At 47.8% G+C, this 23,988-nt stretch overlaps 1 protein-coding gene across 1 annotated transcript in view; it reads right to left on the bottom strand.

Annotated features, from left to right (window-relative positions):
* Positions 1-23,988, bottom strand: part of LARGE1 (LARGE xylosyl- and glucuronyltransferase 1) — a 596,546-nt gene that overhangs the window by 22,844 nt on the left and 549,714 nt on the right. Inside the window, 2 exon segments of the mRNA XM_060112947.1 lie at positions 7,855-8,133; positions 17,803-17,966. Coding sequence (XP_059968930.1) covers positions 7,855-8,133; positions 17,803-17,966 — 443 coding nt within the window.

Genomic DNA, 23,988 nt, shown 5'->3' with positions numbered 1-23,988 from the left:
GGAGGGAGGGAGTAGGAGTTTGGGGTTAGCAGGTGCAAATTATTATATACAGGATGGATAAACAACAGGGTCCTACTGTATAGCACAGGGAACTATATTCAATATCCTGTGATAAACCAAAATGGAAAAAAATATAAAAATGTAAATATATATGTATAATTGAATCACTTTGCTGTGAGAAATTAACACAACATTGTAAATCAACTATACCTCAATAAAACAAACAAACAAATATTATAAAGACGGTAAGCACAGAACACCTTTGGATAAGCCAGGATAAGCAAGATGTCTGCTTAGTGATGCTGTGCCTGTGGGCATGTTATTTCACCCAGGCATCCTCATCTGTTAAATGAACTGTGATGAGGTTAAATGACAAAATACATGCGCAAGTGCTGGCAACAGTGCTTGGCCTGTAATACGTGCTCAATAAATGTTAAATGTTACAGTAGAAACAAAATGACGAATGTACACAAGGGAATGCCACCTGGTAATGTCCCTCATCGAGCAGCCAGTCAGCCTCGCCTGGCGCCACCTGTCCCTGGCCTTGTTCACATTTCTGTCCTTCATTCAACTAGTGTTTACAAAGCCGCCATCATGTGCCAGGGGACACGTGATGGGGGAGGGCGGTTAGATGTCATCCTGCAGAGAACACAATAAAACTGGAATCTGTCACTACTGTACACTCTCAGGATACAGTCTCAACCAACGTGGCACGTTTGTCCCCTCGAAAGCGAGGCAACATTTTTGCAAAGCAAAGCACAGAGGTTTAAAGCTTCAAGCACTGAACAAAGATGAGGATTCTGCTGGGTTAGAGAAAGAGGTGAGAAACCTGCCCCAGTCTCATGGATGTGGGACGTCCCAGCTGACAGCTGTCTAGGCCTCTACCATTCTGGAACATTCCTTGAACATGCCAAGATATTTCATGCCTTTATACCTATTAGTCCTTAAAGCCTGAACTGAACTATCACCTATTTTTGAGGACTTCCCAGCCCACCCACACTGGGTCGTCATCTTGTGAGCCTGAGCTCCCGTATCTTTTTTATCTCTGTACCTGTATTGATAATGACAAGAGCAGCAGCAGTGCGTGCGGCTGGAGTGCCCCCTAGAATGTGACCCCACGAGGGCAGGAACCCGGCCTGTGCTGTGCACCGTGAAATCCCTAGTGCCTAGAACAGAGCCTGGTCATGGCAGATGCACAGTGTGTATCTGTGGAATGTAGAACATGACAGGCACGTGCTAGGTGCTTTCCAAGTACTATTCCATTTCACCTTCCCAGAACCTTAAAAGGGAAGAAAGAATATGATCCTCACTTCATAGGTGGAAAGTCTGAGGGTTAAGTACCTTTCCCAAGGTCCAGTAAACGCTGAGTAAGGAGTGCTCAGCGTTGAGATGCAGGTCGAGGGAATCCAGAGACAGCACTGTCACAATGCAGCACACTGTCTGGCACATAGTAGGTGCTCACTCAATAGTTTTTGGAGTGAATGAGCATGAGTATATACTTCCTCATTTCATTAAAAAAAAAAAAAGAGAGATGGTTACACGAAGTTACCAGGCTGTACTGAAGGCGGCAGTTCGCAACAGTGGGGGTTATGGGCAGGGGCCTGGCAAAGACGTTCAGTTCGGAGCGCTGAGAATGGGCCAAAGCACAGAAAATTAACTTCTGTTGAACACCTGCTAGACCCCCGCAAGAAGCTATTACTATAGCCCCTTTACTAACTGAGGAAGCAGAGGACTGGGGAGACGAAATAAGCAACCCCGAGTCACATCCTTGATAAGCACGGTAGAACCTGCAGGCAAAGGCAGGTCTGCGTGGCTTCTGCCATGCCTGCTGAATTTCACTTGACATTTCTGAAATCAGGAGTGAAAGCTGCACATCTCCACCCTCATTTTTTAGAAGACCCAGGTGAAGGGGTGGGAGTGATATTTTAGTGAAACTCTGCAGCTATGCCTATGCATGTAACCGATTTCATTATTTTCCAGTTGATGTGTTTGTTTTTGCTATGATAATAGCTAGTTGCTAAGCAACTGCTCAGGGAGCTATGATGCTGAACTTTTTTTGGTAACCAAGTAGGCTCCCCAAAAGGGGTGATATGGGTAAGTGTTTGGGGGTCTAATCAAAGGGCTGCCAATCAGCCTGCTCTGCTATCCTGAGTTTTGAGAGGGATCTAGCCCCTTCCGTTAATGAGCAGGCTATTGTAGAGGGGTGGCCACCTTCCTCCTCTGACACTAAGATTTAACCTCTCTGGGGCCTCAGTTTGGTCACCTGTAATAACACTTACCTCACACAGAAGAACTTTTTCCTTAAGCTAATGGCAAGTCAATATGGTTATCTTCACATGAAAAGGATAGTGCACACTTACTTGGGACTTCTGATAGAATCGTATTCCTTACCAGTTCTCAAAATTCTAGTTCCTAGAAATGATCAAGGTCAGAGGTCATACCAACAAGGGATTAATCTCCAAAATTTACAAACAGCTCATGCAGCTCTATATCAAAAAAACAAGCAACCCAATCAAAAAATGGGCAGAAGATCTAAATAGACATTTCTCCAAAGAAGACACACAGATGGCCAAGAAGCACATGAACAGCTGCTCAACATCACCAATTATCAGAGAAATGCAAGTCAAAACTACAATGAGTTAGCACCTCATAACGGTCAGAACGGCCATCATCACAAAGTCTACAAACAATAAATGCTGGAGACGGTGTGGAGAAAAGGGAACCCTTTTGCACTGTTCGTGGGAATGTAAACTGATACAGCCACTATGGAGAACAGGAGGGATTTTTAAAAAACTAAAAATAGAACTACCATATGACCTGGCAGTCCCACTCCTGGGCAGGGCATATATCTGGAGAAAACCAGAGTCCGAAAGGATACATGCACCTCAATTTTCACTGCAGCACTATTTACAATAGCCAAGACATGGAAGTGACCTAAATGTCCATCGACAGAGGAATGGATAAAGATGTGGTACATATATACAATGGAATATTACTCAGTCATAAAAAAGAATGAAATAATGCCATTTGCAGCAACATGCATGGACCTAGAGATGATCATACTACGTGAAATAAGCCAGAGAAAGACAAATACCATATGTTATCACTTATATGTGGAATCTAATGAAAAGAAGAGATACAAATGAACTTATTTACAAAAGAGAAGCAGACTTACAGACATCAAAAACAAACTTATGGTTACCAAAGGGGAAAGGTGCCGGGGGGTAGGATAAATCAGGAGCTTGGGATGAACACACACACACAATACTATATCATAAGATAGATGACCAACAGGGACCTACTGTATAGCACTGGCAACTCTACCCAATATTCTGTGATAACCTATATGAGAAAGGAATCTAAAAAAGAATGAATATATGTATATGTATAACTGAATCACTTTGCTGTACACCAGAAAGTAACACAACATTATCAATCAACTATACTCCAATATGAAAAAAGTTCAGAGGTCACAAACTGGTGGTCTGTGGTGATGAAAGACATCTTCATCCTGAAGACATGTTTGGTCTGACTCAACAGTGTTTAAATTTAAAAAAAAATCAGTGTCAACACTAAAAATTAAAACATGACTATCCAGATTTCTAGCTCCTCTTGAAAAATATAAAGACCTTCGCCTTGCCCTCCGCCCTCTCCAGAGCAATAATTCCACATCAGAATGCACAGGTGGCAGCTGCCTGAGATGGGGGCTCCAGTCTCCCTAGTGAATTGTACTCAGCATCCTTGGTTCCTTTAGGCCAAGGTCCTGGCCCCAGCAGGCATGTGTATTTGTGACTCCTGATATAAGTCCATTTATTCATTTCACAATGAGGAAACAGGTTGAAAAAAACAGAATTGTTGGAAGTCACACAGTTTTTTACGGCACAGAGTGCAAGCTGGAACCAGGGTCGCAGCAGGTGCCTGTCCACCGTGACATCAGAGTCAATGCCATGATATCCTGCTTAGTCCAGGAAGGATGTGGGCACAGCAGACCAAGAGGGGGCCAGCACGAGACACAGGCCAAAGCAGGCAGGACTTCTAGGTACCGGCTTTTGAAAAGGAAGTCTCAGGTGACAACATTTGAAAGAGGTTCCCTGTCTTGCTTCCAAAGCCCAGCCACCTTTGCAGACAGTTACTGATTTCAGCTGCAGAATCTCTCTCTGGTCCATCTACCTGTCTCTGCTGCTACTTCTGATCCCGTCGCTAGGCCTCCAACATCTCTCACCAGAATGAACACAAGAGTCCCCTAACTTATCTCCTCTGGCCCTACTGACTGTGATCCTTCCTTGATGCAACAAGAGTGATCTTCCTTAAATGCACATCTAATCACGCCATTCTCTCAGTGATCTTCCATTACCCCACCCCCCGACCCCGCCTCATAAAGCCCAAACTCCTTAGCATATTTTATGAGAAGTCCTGAGGGACCCACCCTGGCTTACATTTCTGGCCACATCATCTCTTGCTGTTCACCCCATCAGGGCTTTGGCCACCTGCCTCTCCAGAATGGATCTCTCTCTGTACCTGGAACATCGTCCCCTCTCCTGGCAAACTCCACCTCAGCCTCAGCCCTCCATTTAGATCTAACCTCTCCAGGACACCTTTTCCTATACTGCCTCCCCCCAGATGAGGCTGATAACCCTGGGAGAGGACACACCCATCACAGTACCTAAGGAGTCTGTCTTTGCTCAACTGTCATTCCTGTTGGTCTAAAGCTCTGGGATTCACAGATCCTATCTGTGTGGTTCACAGATATGGGGGCCCCTAAGGTGCCTCGTAAATGGTTACTCACTAAATGAATGGATACTATGGATGGAGAAGAAAGAATCCGGAAAGTCCCACTATCTTTTCACTCTAGACGGAAGTCGCTTTGCTTCTCTGGTCTGTTTTCACATGTGCAGTAAAAGAGCACTGGACAAGATCACTTATTCTCAACTCAGGGTCTCTGGACTCCTATAGGGCCTGTGAAGAAAGGAATGGGGTTTCAGGAGCAATCTGCAATATTTCAAAATGCCTGAGGGGAACCACACACCTTCTTGTGAGGAGGTGGCTAAAGGCCAACTCAACTTCAGGTGACTGTGTAGTAAGGAAATGCTAATTAATGGGCAGTACCAGTTATCTCACATTGGGTAAGGTCATGATTAGCAGTTATTGACGTCTTTGATCAATAAAACATAGGAAGATGACATAAAACGCAGTCTGTTCATGTGTAATGTTTTTCAAATCACGAGGCCCACGAGGCAAAATTATATAGTCTTTGGATGGGGGAGCAGAGACCACAGACTTTTAAGATGGGGCCAGTTCACCTTCAACTAACTGGAAGGAAGTCTCTGAGGGTGCTCCCGCAGAAGAGACCCAGAAGGTGGGCTGTGGTCCAATAGCGAAGCCTCTCTCTTGCTGGGGGAGGGCAGCCCTCACCCCTACCGTCTGTTCCCTTGGAAGCCCCGCCCGACACACCCAGAGCCCATCGTCATGCTGCAAGCTGCAGAGGTTTCACAATTCACAGCAATCAGGGGCTGAAAGTGCTGTCTGGCCACACGGGGGCGCCCTCACTCTACGCACTGGGATCCCAAGGCCCAGCTGGAGCTGGAAGACAGCTCCATTGCTGGCGTCCCTGCAGGGTCAGGAGTTAGGGTTCATAGAGCTCCCTGCCACAGCCAACGTTTTTTGGGAAGACACCTCTCATCCTCCCTGACTGAGGGTTATGTTGACTCGGGGTCTCTCACCTGTTGTTGTTTTTTAAAACATCTATGTTGGAGTATAATTGCTTTACAATGGTGTGTTAGTTTCTGCTTTACAACAAAGTGAATCAGCTGTACGTATACATATATCCCCATATCCCCTCCCTCTTGCGTCTCCCTCCCACCCTCCCTATCCCACCCCTCTAGGTGGTCACAAAGCACCGAGCTGATCTCCCTGTGCTATGCGGCTGCTTCCCACTAGCCATTTGTTTTACATTTGGTAGTGTATATATGTCCATGCCAGTCTCTCACTTCATCCCAGCTTACCCTTCCCCCTCCCTGTGTCCTCAAGTCCATTCTCTACGTCTGCGTCTTCATTCCTGTCCTGCCCCTAGGTTCATAAGAATTTTTTTTTTGAGATTCCATACATACACATTAGCATACGGTATTTGTTTTTCTCTTTCTGACTTACTTTGTATTAGACTCTAGGTCCATCCACCTCACTACAAATAACTCAATTTTGTTTCTTTTTATGGCTAATATTCCATTGTATATATATGACACATCTTCTTTATCCATTCATCTGTCGATGGACACTTAGTTTGCTTCCATGTCCTGGCTATTGTAAACAGAGCTGCAATGAACATTGTGGTGCATGACTCTTTGCATCACGGTTTTCTCATCACCTGTTGTTCTTAATAAAGACAGTCTGGAAGGGACTCCACCTGCTCAGAGGGGAGAGACTGATGCTATGGCATCCCAAGATAACCCTGGAAGGAAACCTGACTCAGAAAGTGGACAGAGAACAGTCTGCCTTCCCTTGATCTAGAGAGCAGGGCAGGGAGGGAGCTCGTATCACATCCATGCTCTGGCTTTAGTACCAAAGGTTTAAAGACTCTTGTGGGAGCTCTTTTGAGAGTGAGACAGACAGTAAGACAGAGACAGACAGAGACAGGCACACACACACACACACACACACACACACATACAGGGAGGGAAGTGGGGGAGGGCAAGAGACCAGGAGAGAGAGAATTCAGACCCTGCTCTGTTTGGGACAGTCATAAATCCCAGAGCAGCCAGACAAGTATGAAGCAGGGCAGGCTGCAGACCTGGGGTCCGACAGATCCTGGTTCAAATCCTGGAGCAGCCTAGGTGCACCTGAGCAGGTTACTTTGCTCCTCTGAGCCTCACCGTTCACCACAATAAAAAGGAGGGGGTAACCATGCCTGCCTTTTGGGCTTGATGTGTGGCTCCAGTGGGACAATTAATATATGCAAACCACGCCTCATGGTACCTGGATCAGGAAGGTACTCACTTGGCAGCAGAGATAACTCATGTTGACAAACGACAGTGATAAAGGATTAAAACAAATTTTGACTATTTACATCTTGTGACTTTAGTTTGCTCACGTGGGGACTTTTGGGCCAGGTGAATTCTATAGTCCCTTCCAGTTCAGATGGTTTGTTATTCCATAATAAACGCAACAAGCTGAGAGCTCTCCCCAGCTGCTGGACGCCTGCCCGCCCCCCGACCCTGCCCACCATGGGGAGAGCTGGATGGAGTCACAGAGAGTCTGGCCGGCTGACCCCAGCTCCCACTCTAGTGTGAGCTCCCCATCTCGCTCCCAGTCTCCTTCTGGGAACATGAAGAATGATAATAGTACCCGTGGCAGGGACTCCGCAAGGGGAGGAAGTGAAATCCAACTTGTCATGCATTCAGAACAGTGCCTGACACTCAGCGAGCACTTCAATAAATGTTAGCCATCACCACCACTTTGATTTGTTTTCCAGAAAAGGCAGTGATCTTCCTAGAATGGTTAGATGAAGGCTGTCTGATCCAAAAATTGGAAGAGGAATGATATGTTTTCATAAAAGCTATAGGAAGAGCATTAGACTGGGAGACAGGAGATGCTTCCTGGACCAAGTTCTGCCATAAACATTTCATGAGGCCAACTGGGGTTCTAGTCTGATCATCGTAAAAATGCAGACACCTGATAGCCTAACTGCCCCTCCAAACCCGGCAGTCAGGGGCCATTTATCTATGGGTGGACTTGGGCAGGTGCTCTCCCCTTCTGGGTCTTGGCTGACCCACTGACAGAGGGAACACTGGACTAGATGACGATCCTAAGCGGGGGTTTCGGCCCCGGCACTGCCCGCGCCTGAGCCCCATGGGTCCTCACCTGAGGTACTCATAGAGTCCGTACATGGGCAGGAAGTCGATGTCGGACAGGAACATGTAGGGCGTGCCCACGTGCTTCATGGCCACGTTGCGCAGCAGGTTCACGGGGTAGAACTGGCCCTCCTTGTACACGATGTGGTAGGCCACGTTGTGGCGGCCCATGAGCACCTCAGAGCCCTGTGCGTAGCGGAGGAACTGCTGGGCCTCAGCGTCGGACAGGTAGAGGGCCAGGCTGATGGGCCCCTCCCAGTGCTTGCAGATGGCCTCGAGCATCTGGAGCCTGCAAGAGACGGGAAACCTGACCCATCCGCGCATGCGCGGGCCTCATCTGCATATACAGGTGTCATCTGTGTATCCACGCATCGTCCCGTCCGTTAGCCTGGGGCTGGGGAACTCCATCTCCATCCACAGTTGGTCAGTCAGCTCCAAATCCAAACCCCTGCTCTAAATGTTAATCACTGTGTGATGGAGGGCAATAACCAAACCTCAGTTCCTTTATCTATAAAATGGGCACAAAAACACTCACCTTTTTGTGTCTAGTTTTTGAATGCTTCCATCCAGAGGGGTGATATGGAGAGAGTCACATCCCACTATACTAAGCTTTTTCTTTTCAGACTCCTCTTTTCAACAGTGGGTGGGAAAAAAATACAGTAAATGATGTAAAGATCCCTTTCCAGCTTAAAACTCCTATACCTTTCCTTCTCCCTCAGCAAAGGTGTACAGCAGCCCTACCACTCTCCTGAAGCAGGGACCAGCCATAGGAGATTTAGCCAAACTGAGGCCATGAGTTACAAGGAGCATTAAAACAAGCAGTAAAAACAAGAGTAATAACAACCACAATTACTGACTCATTACTATGCACCAGACACTTCTCCAGAATTTTCCCCCAAACCTGTGCCCCATCTGTCATTTCCCCCATTTTCCTGATGAAGGAATTGAGGTTCTAGATGTCCAGTCAGCTTTGGTTCTTGGACTTGCACCAAATGTGTGTGGCTAGGTTTCTGGATAGGACTTTGAAGACAGTGAGAAGAAAACACTCTTGGGTGTCTGGCAAAGGCAAGGAAAAAAAAACATGCGAATGTTGGGGACAAAAGTGAGCCTGGGGTGACGGTGTCTTCATTTTTCAGAGCGCTTATTGCTCCAGGGCGCCAGGCAATTTTGCAAGGCTACCCGAAAGGCGCTGAGCCAGGGAGAGAGAGGGTGGGGTGGGAACAGAGCCCAGAGAAAAAAACAAAAGATGATCCTAACCAAGAGGGTTCTGCAAAAATGTCTGAAGAGAAATCTATAAAAATGTTCCCTCCCCCCACCCCCCAGAAGCATTAGAAGTGCCTGGTACATAAAATCTATGGTTAAGAAAGAGCAAAAGCCTATTTCAATTTTTCCCTACCCAGCAAGAGGTACATAACCAGCAGTCTCCTGGTCAGAATGCCCACTTTATTCGGACAATTACCAGGAAATAGATTCCATGCATTTCCACGCTTCTAAACAAAAGAAAATGGGCACACCTATCTTGTGTCAATGGCTTTCCTGATGGACTTTCAGTTTCCTCTCAGTAATTCTGTGAATTGGTATTTCGTGGATTTGCTTCCTCTTTCACTAAGGAGGATTAAGATATTCATCAGGGTAAAATGCCCTCCATTTCTCATACTTTATAGCACTTGTTAATCAAATTGACCCCAGCCAGTTTTGAAAGAGGCACTACATTCTCCACAATGCTTGATTCCACTGAAATTTGTGTTTGGCCTCTGCTACAAGGGCCCTGGTTCCTGCTGGGCTCTTGAGAATCTGGGATTTTGAATGATCCCACCTGCACCTCAGTTGCATTGTCTGCAAAATGGGAGGACTCTGCACTTGGATGGGAGAGATGTTTGTACCAATCCTTTAAGATTTGGGGAGTACAGGGTAAGAATAATTTCTACTATGTGGACGTCAGAGCTGCTAAAGGGAGTGGATGCAGGAGGCGTGTCTGACCGAGTGTGAAGAGAGACCAGCTTCTGCTGTGGATTCTCCCACTGACCTGGTTTTGGACTCTGTGTCTGAGTTTTCCGAGCAGGGGGCAAGCCCTGCCTGGTCCAGCCCCATCTTCCCACCTCTGCGAAAAGTTTAGAGTGAGAACAGAGACACAAAATACTTAGGGTTCTCAGGAGAAAGGGGCTGCTGATGTGACAAACATCATATCCATACAGACTCTACAGGAAATGGTGCCAGATGTTCCCAAGCAACTCACTGAGTGAAAACGAATCATGGCACAGTCACTTCTGTCTCTCTGCTACTAGCTCCAGTCTCTCTTTTCCCTTCAAACCAAGCTCTCTGCCAGGACCCGAACAACAGTCAAACAGACAAACTGAGCGAGCTTCGTCAGAATGATGATGATGCATAAAGTGCGATCATGATACAATAAGTCTCTACCATTTATCTGTTGCTCACAGCATGCCAACACATTTTGGCTTTGTCCAAAATGTAAATGTAAATTGGTAACATTTACAGTAATGCTATCAACATAGTGGAGATTCTCATCACTGTTTTACAGGTGAGGAAGCTCCAGGAGGTGGAATGACTTCTTTCAAGTCACATAGCTACAAAGTGGAGGGGCTGGATTCGCACCCAGGTCTGACCCCAGTGCCAGGTATCCAGACCACTACTCAACATGAACTGGTTTTTGGCTGAGAAAGATGTCTCCAAACATCTTCTCATCACCTGTTTCCCCAAACAGAAATGTGTTCTAACCTTGGTGTCAGCTTCCCTCTATTCCTTCCTCCTTCTCCTTGGTCTCTCTTGGAGTCCAAGATCCCCCAGTGTCTCCATCCTTCTCCTGGTTGTTTCTCCCCACACCTATTCCCTAAGGTCTGTCCCTGTGCAGTTCCTGTTGAGTTTTGTGCTGAGTCTTTCTTTGGTGTCTTACGTAGGAAGACAAAAGATCTGGCACAGCAAGGACCTGGGCCAACGGAGAGTGTTTCAAGAGACAAAGATTAATTCAAAAAATGGGGGCTTCCCTGGTGGCGCAGCGGTTGAGAGTCCACCTGCCGATGCAGGGGACACGGGTTCGTGCCCTGGTCCGGGAAGATCCCACATGCCGCGCAGCGGCTGGGCCTGTGAGCCATGGCCGCTGAGCCTGCGCGTCCGGAGCCTGTGCTCCGCAACGGGAGAGGCCACAACAGTGAGAGGCCCGCGTACCGCCAAAAAAAAAAAAAAAAAAAAAAAAAAAAAAGGGTAATTCCTACCCGTTTGGAAAGAATCTTTGAGATTTTTAGTCCGATTATAACACTGTTACGATGAAAGGCCTCAGCCTCAGAGAAGAGCATGACGTGCTGAAGAGCACACCGTGTACGAGAGGAAGGGCTGACACGAGGACCCCCTGTCCTGATGCTCTGTTCCATGCTCTCTCCCCTCCCCCACAGAGCCCGTCATCGCTTCATGCTGGGAAGAGGAGGGCAAAGGCTCAGGAATGGCCAGAGATATGTCTGGAAGACCTAGAAAGAAGCAGGGCTTCCCCCAGGGAGTCCTACTGAGACAGGAAGCCCCAGACAGTCTGCGTAGGTGAAAGGGAGCAGGCAGAGAGATGGCTGATTCGAAACCTAAAAGACTGGGGTTGGAAGGAATTCTAGAATGTTGGTTGGTCAAGCAGCCTGGGAAGGTGGCTACTCAGCCTCTGCTGGAATGGGGAACCCACTGCCTACAAGGCAGACGACTCCAATCTGGTACACAGAGCAAGGCAGGCTGCGGGGTACAGAGGGCAACCATGGGTTCTGCGCTCAGGCAGAACTGGGTTTGAACTCTGACCTGTGTCAGTATCTCTGGGCAAGTGACAATAGTTCTTTGAGCTTCCATTTCCACGTATGCATAGAGGGGATACTAATACCTTTGTCGATGACAAAATGGCTACAAATTCCTCTCCCTCTATCTATCTACACCTTTTGGTAATACCCTCCGCCACACTGATTCTGAGCTGGCCATGGGACATGCTTTGGTCCATGGGGCATTAGCCACATGACACAAGCAGAGGTGCTGAAACGTGCTTGCTTGGTGGGGCTTGCCCGGAGCTGCTCTTGTAACCTTGTGAGCGCCGCTGTGTGAACAGCCTGCTTACTTATGACGCTCAAGTGTCTGTCACAGAGCTGGACGTGCAGCAGGCACTTGTACATGACAGCTGTGATTTCCTCCTCACATTCCACTCCTCCCTTTGAAACACCTGGTCCTCCAACAAATATCCAGTGAGCATCTGCAATGTGCAGGTATTGTCCTGGGCCCCAGAATGAACGAGAAAGACAAGGTTCCTGCACTTCTGGAGAGAAGAAATAAACACACCAAGATACGTTCAGAGTGAACTGAGCCCCAGAGGGGCAACAGAACAGGAAACAGGATAAAGATGACGGTGAGGGCAGGCCTGCAGGAGAGGTCAACGTGAGCCCCGGATAATGAGAAGGATTGGCCTTGAGAAAGCCTGGGTGGAAAGCTTTCCAAGAAGAGGGAAGAGCCCTTGGGATACAGAGTTCAGCACGTTCAAGTAAGAAGAAACAGGACCAGTGTGGGTGGCACACAGGTAAGTGAGGGGCAGAAGGGGAGGAGGTTTGGGGGCTGGGCAGGTGCCGGGTCATAGGGGGCCTTCAAGGTCACGGTGGACGGCTCTAATACTATTCTAAAGGCAATGAGAAAGCATGATGTGACCGGATTAAGATCGCCCTGGCTGTTACATGGGGAAAGGAGTACCTTTCACTCTCTAGAACGATGCTCTCCAAGCTTCAGCTGGCTCAGGATCACCTGGGAGGCTTACTACAACACAGATCCCTGGGATCCACTGTAGAGATTCCCGTTCGGCAGGCCTGGGATGGGGTCCGTGCATCTGTGTTCTAACAAGCTCCCAGAAGATGCTGTGTTGCCAGCGGAGGGGTGGGACCTACAGGATGGGACCCCATTAGCTCAGCTCATGTTCTCTTTCTCCTGCTTGCAGAAAACAGAGAGAAGGCCCATCAGCCACACGATTCCCTGGAGCTGTAGCTGGTACTTCAAGGACTTCACTCAAGGAGCAGAAAACAGAGCAAGCATCTCCCGGCCAGGTGGCAGGGATGCTGCGATCAGGATCCCTCCTAGCCGGCCTGCTTTGTCCTTTCAACCATTCTCGTCTGCTGCTGGGATGGGAGGGAAGCTTCCTGAGCGAGTGCCTGGGTGAGAAGCAGCCCTCCCAGCTCCACAGCTGCAGCAGGGAACGTTCATTCTTTCTGAACGGAATTCTAGAGGGAGCTGGGCACGGGAGCCTGCATGCTGGCTCCCCTAATTCGTTGTGGCACTCACGTAGGGCCTACTTCTGACTCAAAGGTTTACAAACAGACCCGAAATGTTTCTTCAATTAAAAATCAATCCAACAGGCACCAGTCAGCCTGCTGCATCATAATTGGATATGTGGGATGGCAGCGTGGAAGGAGGAATTTCTGCTGTCTTCATCCACCTGTGTGACTGCTTTATAATTTTTGATTATGTCCCGCTAAGTGTCTCTTGCTGGGGTGTGGAATTCCTTGGGTTCTCTGAGGTATTGTCTGGATGGCACCACTTGTCACAGCGTGTCAAGGGGATCACACGCCTGCCATGCTGGTGTATGTGTGTGCTCTGAAGGGAAGGCGTCTGAGGTTAGCGTTTGCAGCAGATGTGAGAGGTGCTGGGGCTTTCTTTTAAGTTGGCTGGGAAGGGAGGTCCTGCCGGGTTTCCTGCAGCCCAGGCTGGATGCTTCGGGCTGGCCACGGAAAGAGGGGCTCTGTCCTGTCTGTATTCTTTGGTTAATAACAAGTGTATACATAAGGCTGGACTTGAGTTGTTAATAATTAAAAATGTTTGTCTTCTAATTGTTTGTAAATTCCGGGTAGCAAAGGCCATAGCCAGCATAGAGGTGAAAAACATTAAGGAAAGTGTGCTAATATTCGTGGCCCACTTGCTAATCACTGGGCACTTTCCAGCGTCTTACTTTATAAAACCCAGACAGCAGTCTGTGAACTTGACGATATTATTGCCACTTCATAGGTAAGTAGAGTGAGGCTCAAATAGCCTGAATAACTTGCCCAAATTCACACGGTTAGGAAGTGGTGCAACTCGACTTTGAACCCAAGTCTTCCTCTCTTTTTCTCCCCCTACATCACTTTCTCTCTCCTAAATACCTACCATGGGCAGATGCTGTGGTCAGAGAATACAGACCTAGCAAGTACTGACTGAATGTAAATATGTCCCAGGGCTTTCCCAGAGAGTCTCACATTTTCACCTGAGTTTGCAGGTAACCACTGGCTACTGATCTTGATGAAGAATATCTTGGTGACAAGCTGAATGTACGAAGAGCAGTCGTGAACGTGACCAAGGAAAACCAGGATGCTCTGATGGGAACCTGGGATCACCTGGAACTCACTCACCTGGCCAGATCGTAGTATCTGGGCTTCAGGTGCCTCATCTGAGGGGACTGAGATACATTTATGCTGCCTGGAGAACAGAAGACCAATCTAGACCATCATGCAGCACGAATATTAAGGATTAGGTTTTGTTTTCATTTTAAATGGCACAGAGGAGAAGGAAAAATAAATGTAAAGAGCAGTTGTTACGGTGGGTGACTTGCTGTTGTGCTTGGCGGGGAAGGGTGTGCACATCCAGGCTGATAAGGAAGGGGAGTGGTGACTTGGGACACTGGTCTAGGCCAGTCCCTCATGGAGCCTCACTGGGAGCCTGGCAGGTTTGAGCTGGCAGGGCTGCCCACCTCACCCGGTTTCCCCAAGCCCTGCCTACCTGGCCGAGATCTTTTGCTCTTCTCACCCTCACCCTGAGCACAAGCACCTGAGCTCTAACCGTGTGTGCCCCAGAGGGCCTGGCATCCTCTCCATCCTGTGGATATGCTGCACGCTCTACCTGGGGGCTGGCAGGGGGCTCCTTCTCTCCCTACGAGCCTTCCACTGTCAGTCCACTCAGCCTCCCTGGGGGACATATGCCCTCTCTTCCTTTCTCTGCCCCGGCCAGGATGGGGGCTCCTCCTGGAGCATCTCTCTGTTGTCAGAACCTGTTCCCTGCCTGTGCCAGCCAGAATTCTAAGCTGGCCCCAAGACTCCTGCCCCTGCCCTGGTGTATCACCCTGTAGCACCACCCCCGCCTTGAGTGCGAGCGGAACCTGGGAATACAATGGGATATTACTCCTGTGACTATGTCATATAACAGACTGGAGAGATTCTCCTGCTGGCTTTGAAGAAGTAAGTTGCTATGCTGAGAGGGCCTGAGGGTTGCCCCCAGGAGCTCAGAAGGACCCCAGCTAACAGCCAGCAAGGAAACGGGGACCTCGGTCCTAGAGCTGAATCCTGCCAAAGCCTGAACGAGCTTAGAAGTGCACTCTGACTCCGAAATGAGACTGCAGCCCAGCCAACACCTGGATTTCAGGCCTCAGACCGCAAGCAGAGAACCTGCTAACACATATCCAGACTCCTGACCCAGACACCGTCAAATTAAAAAAAAAAAAATGTGTTTCTAAAACTGCAAAATCTGTGGTGATTAAACAACAGTAGGAAACGAATACATGGTCTGAACTCTGAATACACTACATATTCCTTGAAGGCAGGAATAGGGTCTTCTTATGTAGTCCCAGCCCCACAAGAGGCTGGCACATGATTCTAACAGATGCTTACATAGTATCTGCTGAGCAATCACGTGAATTTTGGAGATGAGAAAAGTGAGGCCACAGGAAGGAAAGACCTTTCCTGAGATGACATAGCAGGTCAAGGACCCAGCTGGTGCCAGAAGCTCTGTGCTTGTCCTTTTTATCCCGTTTGGCCTTTGTTACCTGTTATGGTCAGCAAGTTCTCTGACAGGTGTCCCGGAGGCTGTGCATCTCCAGGAAACCACTAGCCACGAAGCCATTAATTCTGTGAGCCGTCATTTGCTAATAAGCAGAGGGACTCACAAAGCAAAAAGGAACCTGCTCCCACAGCCGCTCTCAGCACGCATCATTCCCGGTTGCCTCCGGAGGCAAGGTCGTCCTCCCTCTCCTGAGCTCCCAGACTGCTTACTGTCTGTGAACCTTTTCGTGTCCCAGTGCTGTTCCTTTGTTTGTTCACTCATTCTTCAATCACTCGTGACTAATCACAAGTGACATTTATTGAACACTTACTAAGTGTGCCAGGTACTGTCCTCAGCACTTTACAGGCATTAATTCATTTAATCCTAAAACGACCCCCATGGAATCTCATCCATAGGCTGGACAGGCATCTCCAAAGTGGCTCAAAGACAGAATGAGACCATTAAACTCCCTTCCTAATTGTGGGAGTCGAGGGGGAATGACATGAAGGAAACTGGGTCAAGGGCAGCCACTGTGGACATCAGTAAATCAAAGAGGAAGCTGGTTAGCCGAGGTGCGCAGAAGGCACATAGGACGGCCAGGTACAGAAAAACTGCAGAGACCTGAAAGGCTCTGAATCCATTCACCTCCTGGCAGCCAGAGAGATGTTTTCAAAAATATAAATTACAGGGCCTCCCTGGTGGCGCAGTGGTTGAGAGTCCGCCTGCTGATGCAGGGGATACGGGTTCGTGCCCCGGTCTGGGAGGATCCCATATGCCGCGGAGCGGCTGGGCCCGTGAGCCATGGCCGCTGAGCCTGCGCGTCCGGAGCCTGCGCGTCCGGAGCCTGTGCTCCGCAGCGGGAGAGGCCACAACAGTGAGAGGCCCGCATACCGAAAAAAAAAATATATATATATATAAATTACAGCATACAACTTTGTGTAAATTTCTACAATAGGTTCTCAACCACGTTTAGAATAAAACCCAAATGTTTTATGAGTTTCTAATGTTTATAAACTTAACCTCATGCAACTTTCCTCTCAAGCTCCCTCTCAAGTGATGCTTCAGTCACACTGGTCTTCTATCAGGTATCTGAATACACAAGGCCCTTCTTACTGCAGGGCCTTTGCACTTGCTGTTTTGTCTGCCTGGAAAACTTTTCTTAGCAACTCACATACCTAACTCCTTTTCTCATCCTCAAGTCTCTGCAGAAATGTCCTCTCCTTAGAAAGACCTCTCCTGACCACGCCACCTAAAGAAGGTCTCTCACTTGACATTGATAATATGTGTTTCATCCTTCAAAGCACTTATCACAATTATAATCATTTGACTTAATTATTTACTCTTTTTATACTGCTAGTCCCATTTTCTCAATGCTGGCCGCACATGGCAACTTAAAACAATTCAAGGTCTCCACCCCACAAAGATTCTTACTTAACTGGTTTGCAATGGAACCTGACCATGAATTTGTTTTAAAAGTTCCTCAGGTGATTCAATTTGTCCCCAGTCAAGGTGGAGAATCAGTGCAACAGACCATAAGCCACATGAGGGCAGGGATCATGTCAGTACTTCCTGATAAAGGCTCCAGGAATGATGCTGGCATCAACAAGCATATAAGGAAAACAAACAGCAATCGCTTTCCAGCAGCAATTGTGGGTCCAGTCCATGTGTTTCCCTATAATACACTCCCCCTTTCCTTGAGGTAATTTGAGTAGAGCTCTATTTTTTTAGAATCAATTCTTCATCCTCACAAACAACCAGCACCATCAAGAGACAGGTGCCCTTGGTTTTCAGTGCTGGAGAGGGATGATACATAAGACCTATCTTTTTTTTTTTTTTTGCGGTACGCGGGCCTCTCACCTTTGTGGCCTCTCCCGTTGTGGACCACAGGCTCCGGACACGCAGGCCCAGTGGCCATGGCTCACGGGCCCAGCCGCTCTGTGGCATGTGGGATCTTCCTGGACCGGGGCACGAACCCATGTCCCCTGCATCGGCAGGCGGACTCTCAACCACTGCGCCACCAGGGAAGCCCAAGACATAAGCCCTGTCTTATCAGGCTTCAAGGTTCTAAGCCTGTGAGGCCATCTCTCCCTTCTCCATTCGACTGGGTGAAGGACAGCGGCGAGGGGACTGTGCGGAGGGTGAGGGCCCTTCTGCCTACCTGTCCATGGAGAGCTGAGCAACCAGGGTGACGTCCGTGTTGTCGGAAGTGGGCTCATACTCGTAGTGTAGGAAGTACAGGTGGGTTCGGTGGACGGTGAAACGCTCTCGCCGGAACTCATAACACAGGTCGTCCTCATCCAGCTCAGAGAGCTGCTTCTGGAGCTGAAAGGCAGGCAGGAGGGCTTGGCAACAAGAAGAAAGTCCCCGAGGGCGCCTACCTGTTGTGCCCTGTCCTCCCCTGAGTTTGGTACCCATTGGACCTTACTGATGGGCCAATCAGAGAAGAACAGGATCCTGTTTTCATTTTCCTCTGCAATTTAATCTGACTTCAAAGAGGTGAGGATAAAGGGCAGCTGCCTCACCCTCTGAGGAATGAGACGCTCTGAGCTAACAGTGATGGTGGTGGCGTTGACAAAGGTATAAGCAACCACAAAGTCCTTATACAAAACCAAAAACGTTTTCCTTCATGACCCAGCACAACAATTTCAAATAACGGGGGAAACTGTCTATGAACAGAGTTAACGGGAACCAAATGGAGCAGTACCTTTGTGTGACCTGGTGCTTTTCTCTCTCCAGAGCTACAGATTTCAATCTCTGTACCAGGTATTGGAAAGAAAATGCAAACCCATAAACAAAACAAAACATCTTTTCTTTTAATTTCATCCAAGTTTAATCAGTCTCAGTACCCACTCTTTTTCTCCCTCTCTTCTAATGCTTTGACGTCCTTTACTTTATTAATCTGCTTGTAGGAGTCCTTTACTTACCTCTCCTATTCTCCTTCCTACCCAACTAGTGAAAGAGTGAGCTGTCCTGCTAACAGGGAACTAGGAACTTAGCATTTCACATAAGCAGACGCAGATATACAGGTTTCCAGATCTGCCGATAAGCAGCTGCCTGATACACAATATCCCTCCCAGGCAGGTGTGACTGACTATGCTCGCCTTATAGGTGAAAAATTGCAATGAACAAGTAAAAGAACTTCGACAGTTATGGAAATTCAATCAGTGGATGTGCGGTAGCAGAATGAATGGGCTGGGAATAGGCAGGAGAGAACTTTTTCGGGTGATGGGAGTGTCTTATGTCATGCTCAGAGTGATGGTTATTTGGGTGTACACATTTGTGAAAATACATGTACACTTAGAATGGGTGGATTTATCATATGCAAATTATATTTCAATAAAACTTATTTAAAGAAAATAATAATTTGCCAAAGGTCACATGGTTGCTTCCAATATTTCTTCTGTTACATGAACCTTGTCCATCACATGATGACATATAATTGAATATAGATTAACTTTACATGACTAGGGTTATTAAGAGCTGAATGCAACAGAATATTTTTCCAAAAAGATATATATATATATATATATATATATATAAAATCTCTAAACCAACAAGAAAATATATTCACTCACTTCTCTATGACCTATCAATTAAGACCACTGCCTTGAACTAGGTGATATGCTATGATTATTCTTTTGTCTACAGTTCCAATGATTTTATTGTTAAGGTCAAATGGATTATCCTTCTTTATTCTCTACCAGTAGTTCAAAATCATGGTAAATTTTAGTTTGCTTTATATTAATACCATGCTGATCTTGTAATTTTTGTGTTTGTATTCCTGAAAAAATACTTTTTTTTCTTTTTAAAAATATTTTGTTTTTTTAATAAATTTATTAAAAAAAAAACACTGCCTTGACAGGTTAAGCTATGATATTATTTCTCAAGATGTGTGCTCTGACAGCTGACTGCATTCAATGCTCCAGTTTCTTCATTGCCCCCTCCCCCATATCCTTCCCCTTTGTCATGTGACTTTTGGTGCTGCCCACTACAGAGGCAAAGCTGATTTCCCTAATCCTTGAATCTGGGCTGGACTTGTGACTTGCTTTGGCAGACAGAATGGAGGGGGAAGCACTGATGCCCCAATCCTGAGGCTAGGGCTCGAGAGGAAGTGCATGCTTCTTAGGAAAATGCCTGGCTAGCCTGCTGGGGGAGGAGAGACAGCTGGAGCAGAGTGGAGTCTCCCCAGTTGCCTGTCACGTGAGCGAGCCTGGCCAAGATCAGTAGAGCTGCATCCATAAACACTTCTCACTGTACACCACTGAGGTTTCATGGGTTTGGACCACTAGATAACAGGCGGTGTCACTGGCATTTTGTGTGGGGTACCTTTTCATTGTGTGCGTCTGTCCCACATACCACAGGGCGGTTGGTTTCCAGGGCCCCAGCCCAATAAATGTTCACAGGATTCTCCAGACGGCTGTGTACAACTCCAAATGCACACCCATATGTTCCCAAAGGCCACTCGGGGAATTGGTTGTGATCAAGTGATCTATGAGACGTTCTCAGCTATCTTTGACTTTTTTTTTTTTTTTTGCAGTACGCGGGCCTCTCACTGCTGTGGTCTCTCCCGTTGTGGAGCACAGGCTCCGGACACAGAGGCTCAGCGGCCATGGCTCACGGGCCCAGCCGCTCCGCGGCATGTGGGATCTTCCCGGACCAGGGCACGAACCCGTGTCCCCTGCATCGGCAGGCGGACTCTCAACCACTGCGCCACCAGGGAAGCCCCGAGGCCACCCTTTCGTCTTCCGACACCTGTCCTTTTGATGCTTTAGGACAATGGGCAGAAACATCTGATGGTTAAAATAACACTCAGGAGTGTTGCTTTACACTTTCAGCTTTCACTTTCAGCGGCCTGGATATCCATTTCTTCATCCATTCCTCCCAGTGTCTATATGAGACTGGCAGGGCTGCCCTCTTGCCCCCAGTTGATGGATGAGGAAACTGGAGCACCAGGGATGTGCACGGAAAAGCTGGGGCTCTAAGTCACGTCTCTTGGAACCTAACTCAGGGCTCTTCCCTGGGGTTTCCACGAAGTGGTTAAGTTTTATTAAACCACGTGGACAGGCAGAGAAAAATTACCAGCTCGCTGGTTGCCTGCTGTGCATATTAATCAACAAAATTCCAGGAACCCAAAACACTGTTTTCCAAGGAAACCAAACCATGGGCCACCTTCATTCTTTCGTGGGAGGGGAGAAGCATGGACCATTCAGTGACGGTTCAGAGAGGGTCTGCTGAGCACTGACTGAGGCTCTGAGAAAATAAGAAAAAGGCATGGTCTGCTCCCTCCCAGCTATCAGTATTAATGGGTACATTGCACACAATTAATAGTCCCTTATTTTATGCCAAGCCCTGTGCTAGGAATGGGGAATGAACCCATTTCTGCACTTAAATTGTTTATACAGTCTGGGTGGGGAAACAAAGAAGCAAGTTAGCAATTGTAAAACTGTGTATTCATAATGCAAACAAAACTCAAGGTCGGGGGATGTGCTATGTGCTACACTGACCTAAGCTCCTGACCTGTCTTACCTTACTTAGTTCTCATCAAGCCAACCAGGTAGGAGGAGTCCTACCTGATTCCCATTTACAGGCGAGGAAACTGAGGCACAGAGAGTTTGAGTGGCCTGAAATCCCAAAGGGAGTATTCCTAACATCTTACGCAAGGCAGTCTTGCTCCAGAGCTGTCCTCTTACCTACCGCACGAGGAGCCAGTTAGGGGAGGAAGATTCAGCCAAAAGGAGAAGAGGGCGGGGGCTGCGACTGACAGAGGCACAGGAGAATCGAGCACCTGGCGGGTTTGGAAAGGTGACAGCCAGAGCCCAGGTGTGTGAAGGAAGGATGTATCCCCGTGGCCCAGACACACCCTCTGAGTATCTGGACCGTGACTCCCACCTTTATCCCCTCTCCTGGCCACCCAGGCAAACACTGTGATGCTTCAGGCTCTGGAACTTAACACGCCATGGAACGTCACTGGAGGCTGGCCTCCGGCAGCCTGTTGTAGGGCTCTGGACGCCATCCACCCTGGGCTCCGCTGCCCGCTGTGTGATTAAAGAGCTGGTGACAGGCGGCCCGCACGTGAGAACAACAATGCATTCTGGGGTTTCTCTGGGGTTTGTCTGGGATACAGCTGTTTCCACAGAGCCATCTGTTCCCTGGTAGCTTCTGTTTACATGTGTCTTAATTTTAACTTCTTACTGAGCCACCGTGAGGCCGTTGTCTTTTCTTCTTAGTGAGCTTAGCATCAGGGGATGTGACCCCACAGGCGGCCCATCACCCTTGTAGCACGAGGGGGTTGAACGTGGAAGCCCTCATTTCAGAGGCGAGGCAGGGGGCTGAGAGCAGCTGGATGGGAAGGCATCCAGGACGTGCTTTCTGGCCAATACTCATAAGGAGACCGCCTGTGGCCTGTAGCCCTTCGCATACCTTAAGCCCTTCAACGCACATACCAGCCTGGGCTGGGTTTGTTTACTGACCATTTTACAGGTGGGAAAACTGAGGCTCAGGGAAGCCAAGAGTTATGCTTGAAGGCATAGATCTAGTCCTGGGGCCTGGTTTTCTGATGTTAAGTACAGGGATCTTTCCAGAGCACCACAAATACTTCAAGGCAAAGACTTGTAATAGTTCATTGGTTCTACAAAATGTATCAAGCACATACCAGGCAGTCTTTCATAGGCATAAAGATACACTGATGAATGAAACAGACAGACATCCCTGCAGTCCCAGAATTTACATTCTAGTTGTAGAGACAGAACCAACAAAATAAATAAGTCCAGAATATAATACATTGAAGGGTGATAAGTGCTATGGAGAAAACTAAAGGCACGAGCTCTGGGAGGTGGGGGTGCTGGAATTGGGTAAGTATTACAACTTTAGATCATGGAGTGTTTTCAGCAGCTGTAAAAAGACTTCTCAGCAAGACTGACACCAGTTCCAGACCTGCCACCAACCTGTCCTCTGATTCCATATCGCTGAGCCTCCGTCTTCTCCTCTAAAAAATAACGATAATAATAACTACCTTGCAGGGTTCGTAGAAGAATACTGTTTGTAAGAACAGTGATATAAAGTAAAAGCAACTAGGAGAATCGCTGAATGAGTTGTAGCTCCTCTTATGTTAATTTTAAATAGGGATCTACATCCACTTGAGAAGCATGGCCTCGCTCGGTCTACGACTTCAAAGTTAGGGCCACCTTGTTTCCCATCATGGCTCCATCATGTAGGAGTTGCTTGATTTTGAGCACGTAACTCATCTCTTCTGAGCTTTGGTTTCCTTAATCTGTGAAAAGTGACTCGTAACACCTCCTTCCCTTGATTGTGGTGAAGATTAAAGTTGCATTTCCCTTTTGCTTTCCCTGCAGGAAATCTCCAATTGTCAAAGGCTAGAAGAAGCAGAGAAAGGTCTTGGAGCAGCACAGAGAGCTCTCCTCATGCAGGAGAGAACAGAATGATGAAGGCCTAGTGCACGGATGCCCAACAGGCTTCCGCATCTCCCGTGTTATTGCTTGGGGATGGTTACTGGTTCTCTGGAGTGCTGTCTTGGTGAGGATACTGGGGTTGGGGCTGAGCCCAGATGGACAACTGGGGTCATCAATTAGTGATGTCTGCTGTGGGCATCGGATAAGGGAACTCCAAGTCTGCAGACACTTGTCTATTGACTTACAATTACATATAAATGTGAAAACTCATTGGTATCCAGTCTTTTTGCTTTTTTTCATTTTTTTTTTTTTTTTTTTTTTTTTTTTTTTTGCGGTACGCGGGCCTCTCACTGTTGTGGCCTCTCCCGTTGCGGAGCATAGGCTCCGGACGTGCAGGCTCAGCGGCTGTGGCTCACAGGCCCAGCTGCCCCATGGCATGTGGGATCCTCCCGGACTGGGGCACGAACTCGCGTCCCTTGCATCGGCAGGCGGACTCTCAACCACTGCGCCACCAGGGAAGCCCGCTTTTTTTCACTTTTTAGGCGTTTGCTACGTTTCGTAATTTAACTTCTAACGTGACAGTGGATAATTCTTTTACCACTGGACTTTCTGACCTCAGTACCATTGGTTTTCCTTTTTCTGGCTGCCACGGGAAGGATGAACAGGGGGTTGAGCCCAGAAAGGGTTGTTCTGAAGCTGATGAAGTGAAAGTGACAGCTGTCAGAAAGGCATCTGCAGAATAAGCAGCGAACAGTCTGAGGCCATTTCCTGCCAGGATAAACAGCATCTTCCCTCCTCTGGCCAATTCCCGCCCCCTCAGCCTACTCAGTGCAACCTTAGTCACTGAAAATTGTAAATTGAGTTTGGTATACTTTGGTTACTAAGGAAGGGCATGTACTTTAGTAAGATTCCCATTCAAATTGGAAAACATCTAT

Source organism: Mesoplodon densirostris, chromosome 11 (assembly GCF_025265405.1).
Source record: "Mesoplodon densirostris isolate mMesDen1 chromosome 11, mMesDen1 primary haplotype, whole genome shotgun sequence".
Taxonomy (NCBI): domain Eukaryota; kingdom Metazoa; phylum Chordata; class Mammalia; order Artiodactyla; family Ziphiidae; genus Mesoplodon; species Mesoplodon densirostris.
The sequence above is the reverse complement of the archived record's forward strand: the minus strand, read 5'-3'. Positions and strand labels throughout refer to the sequence as shown.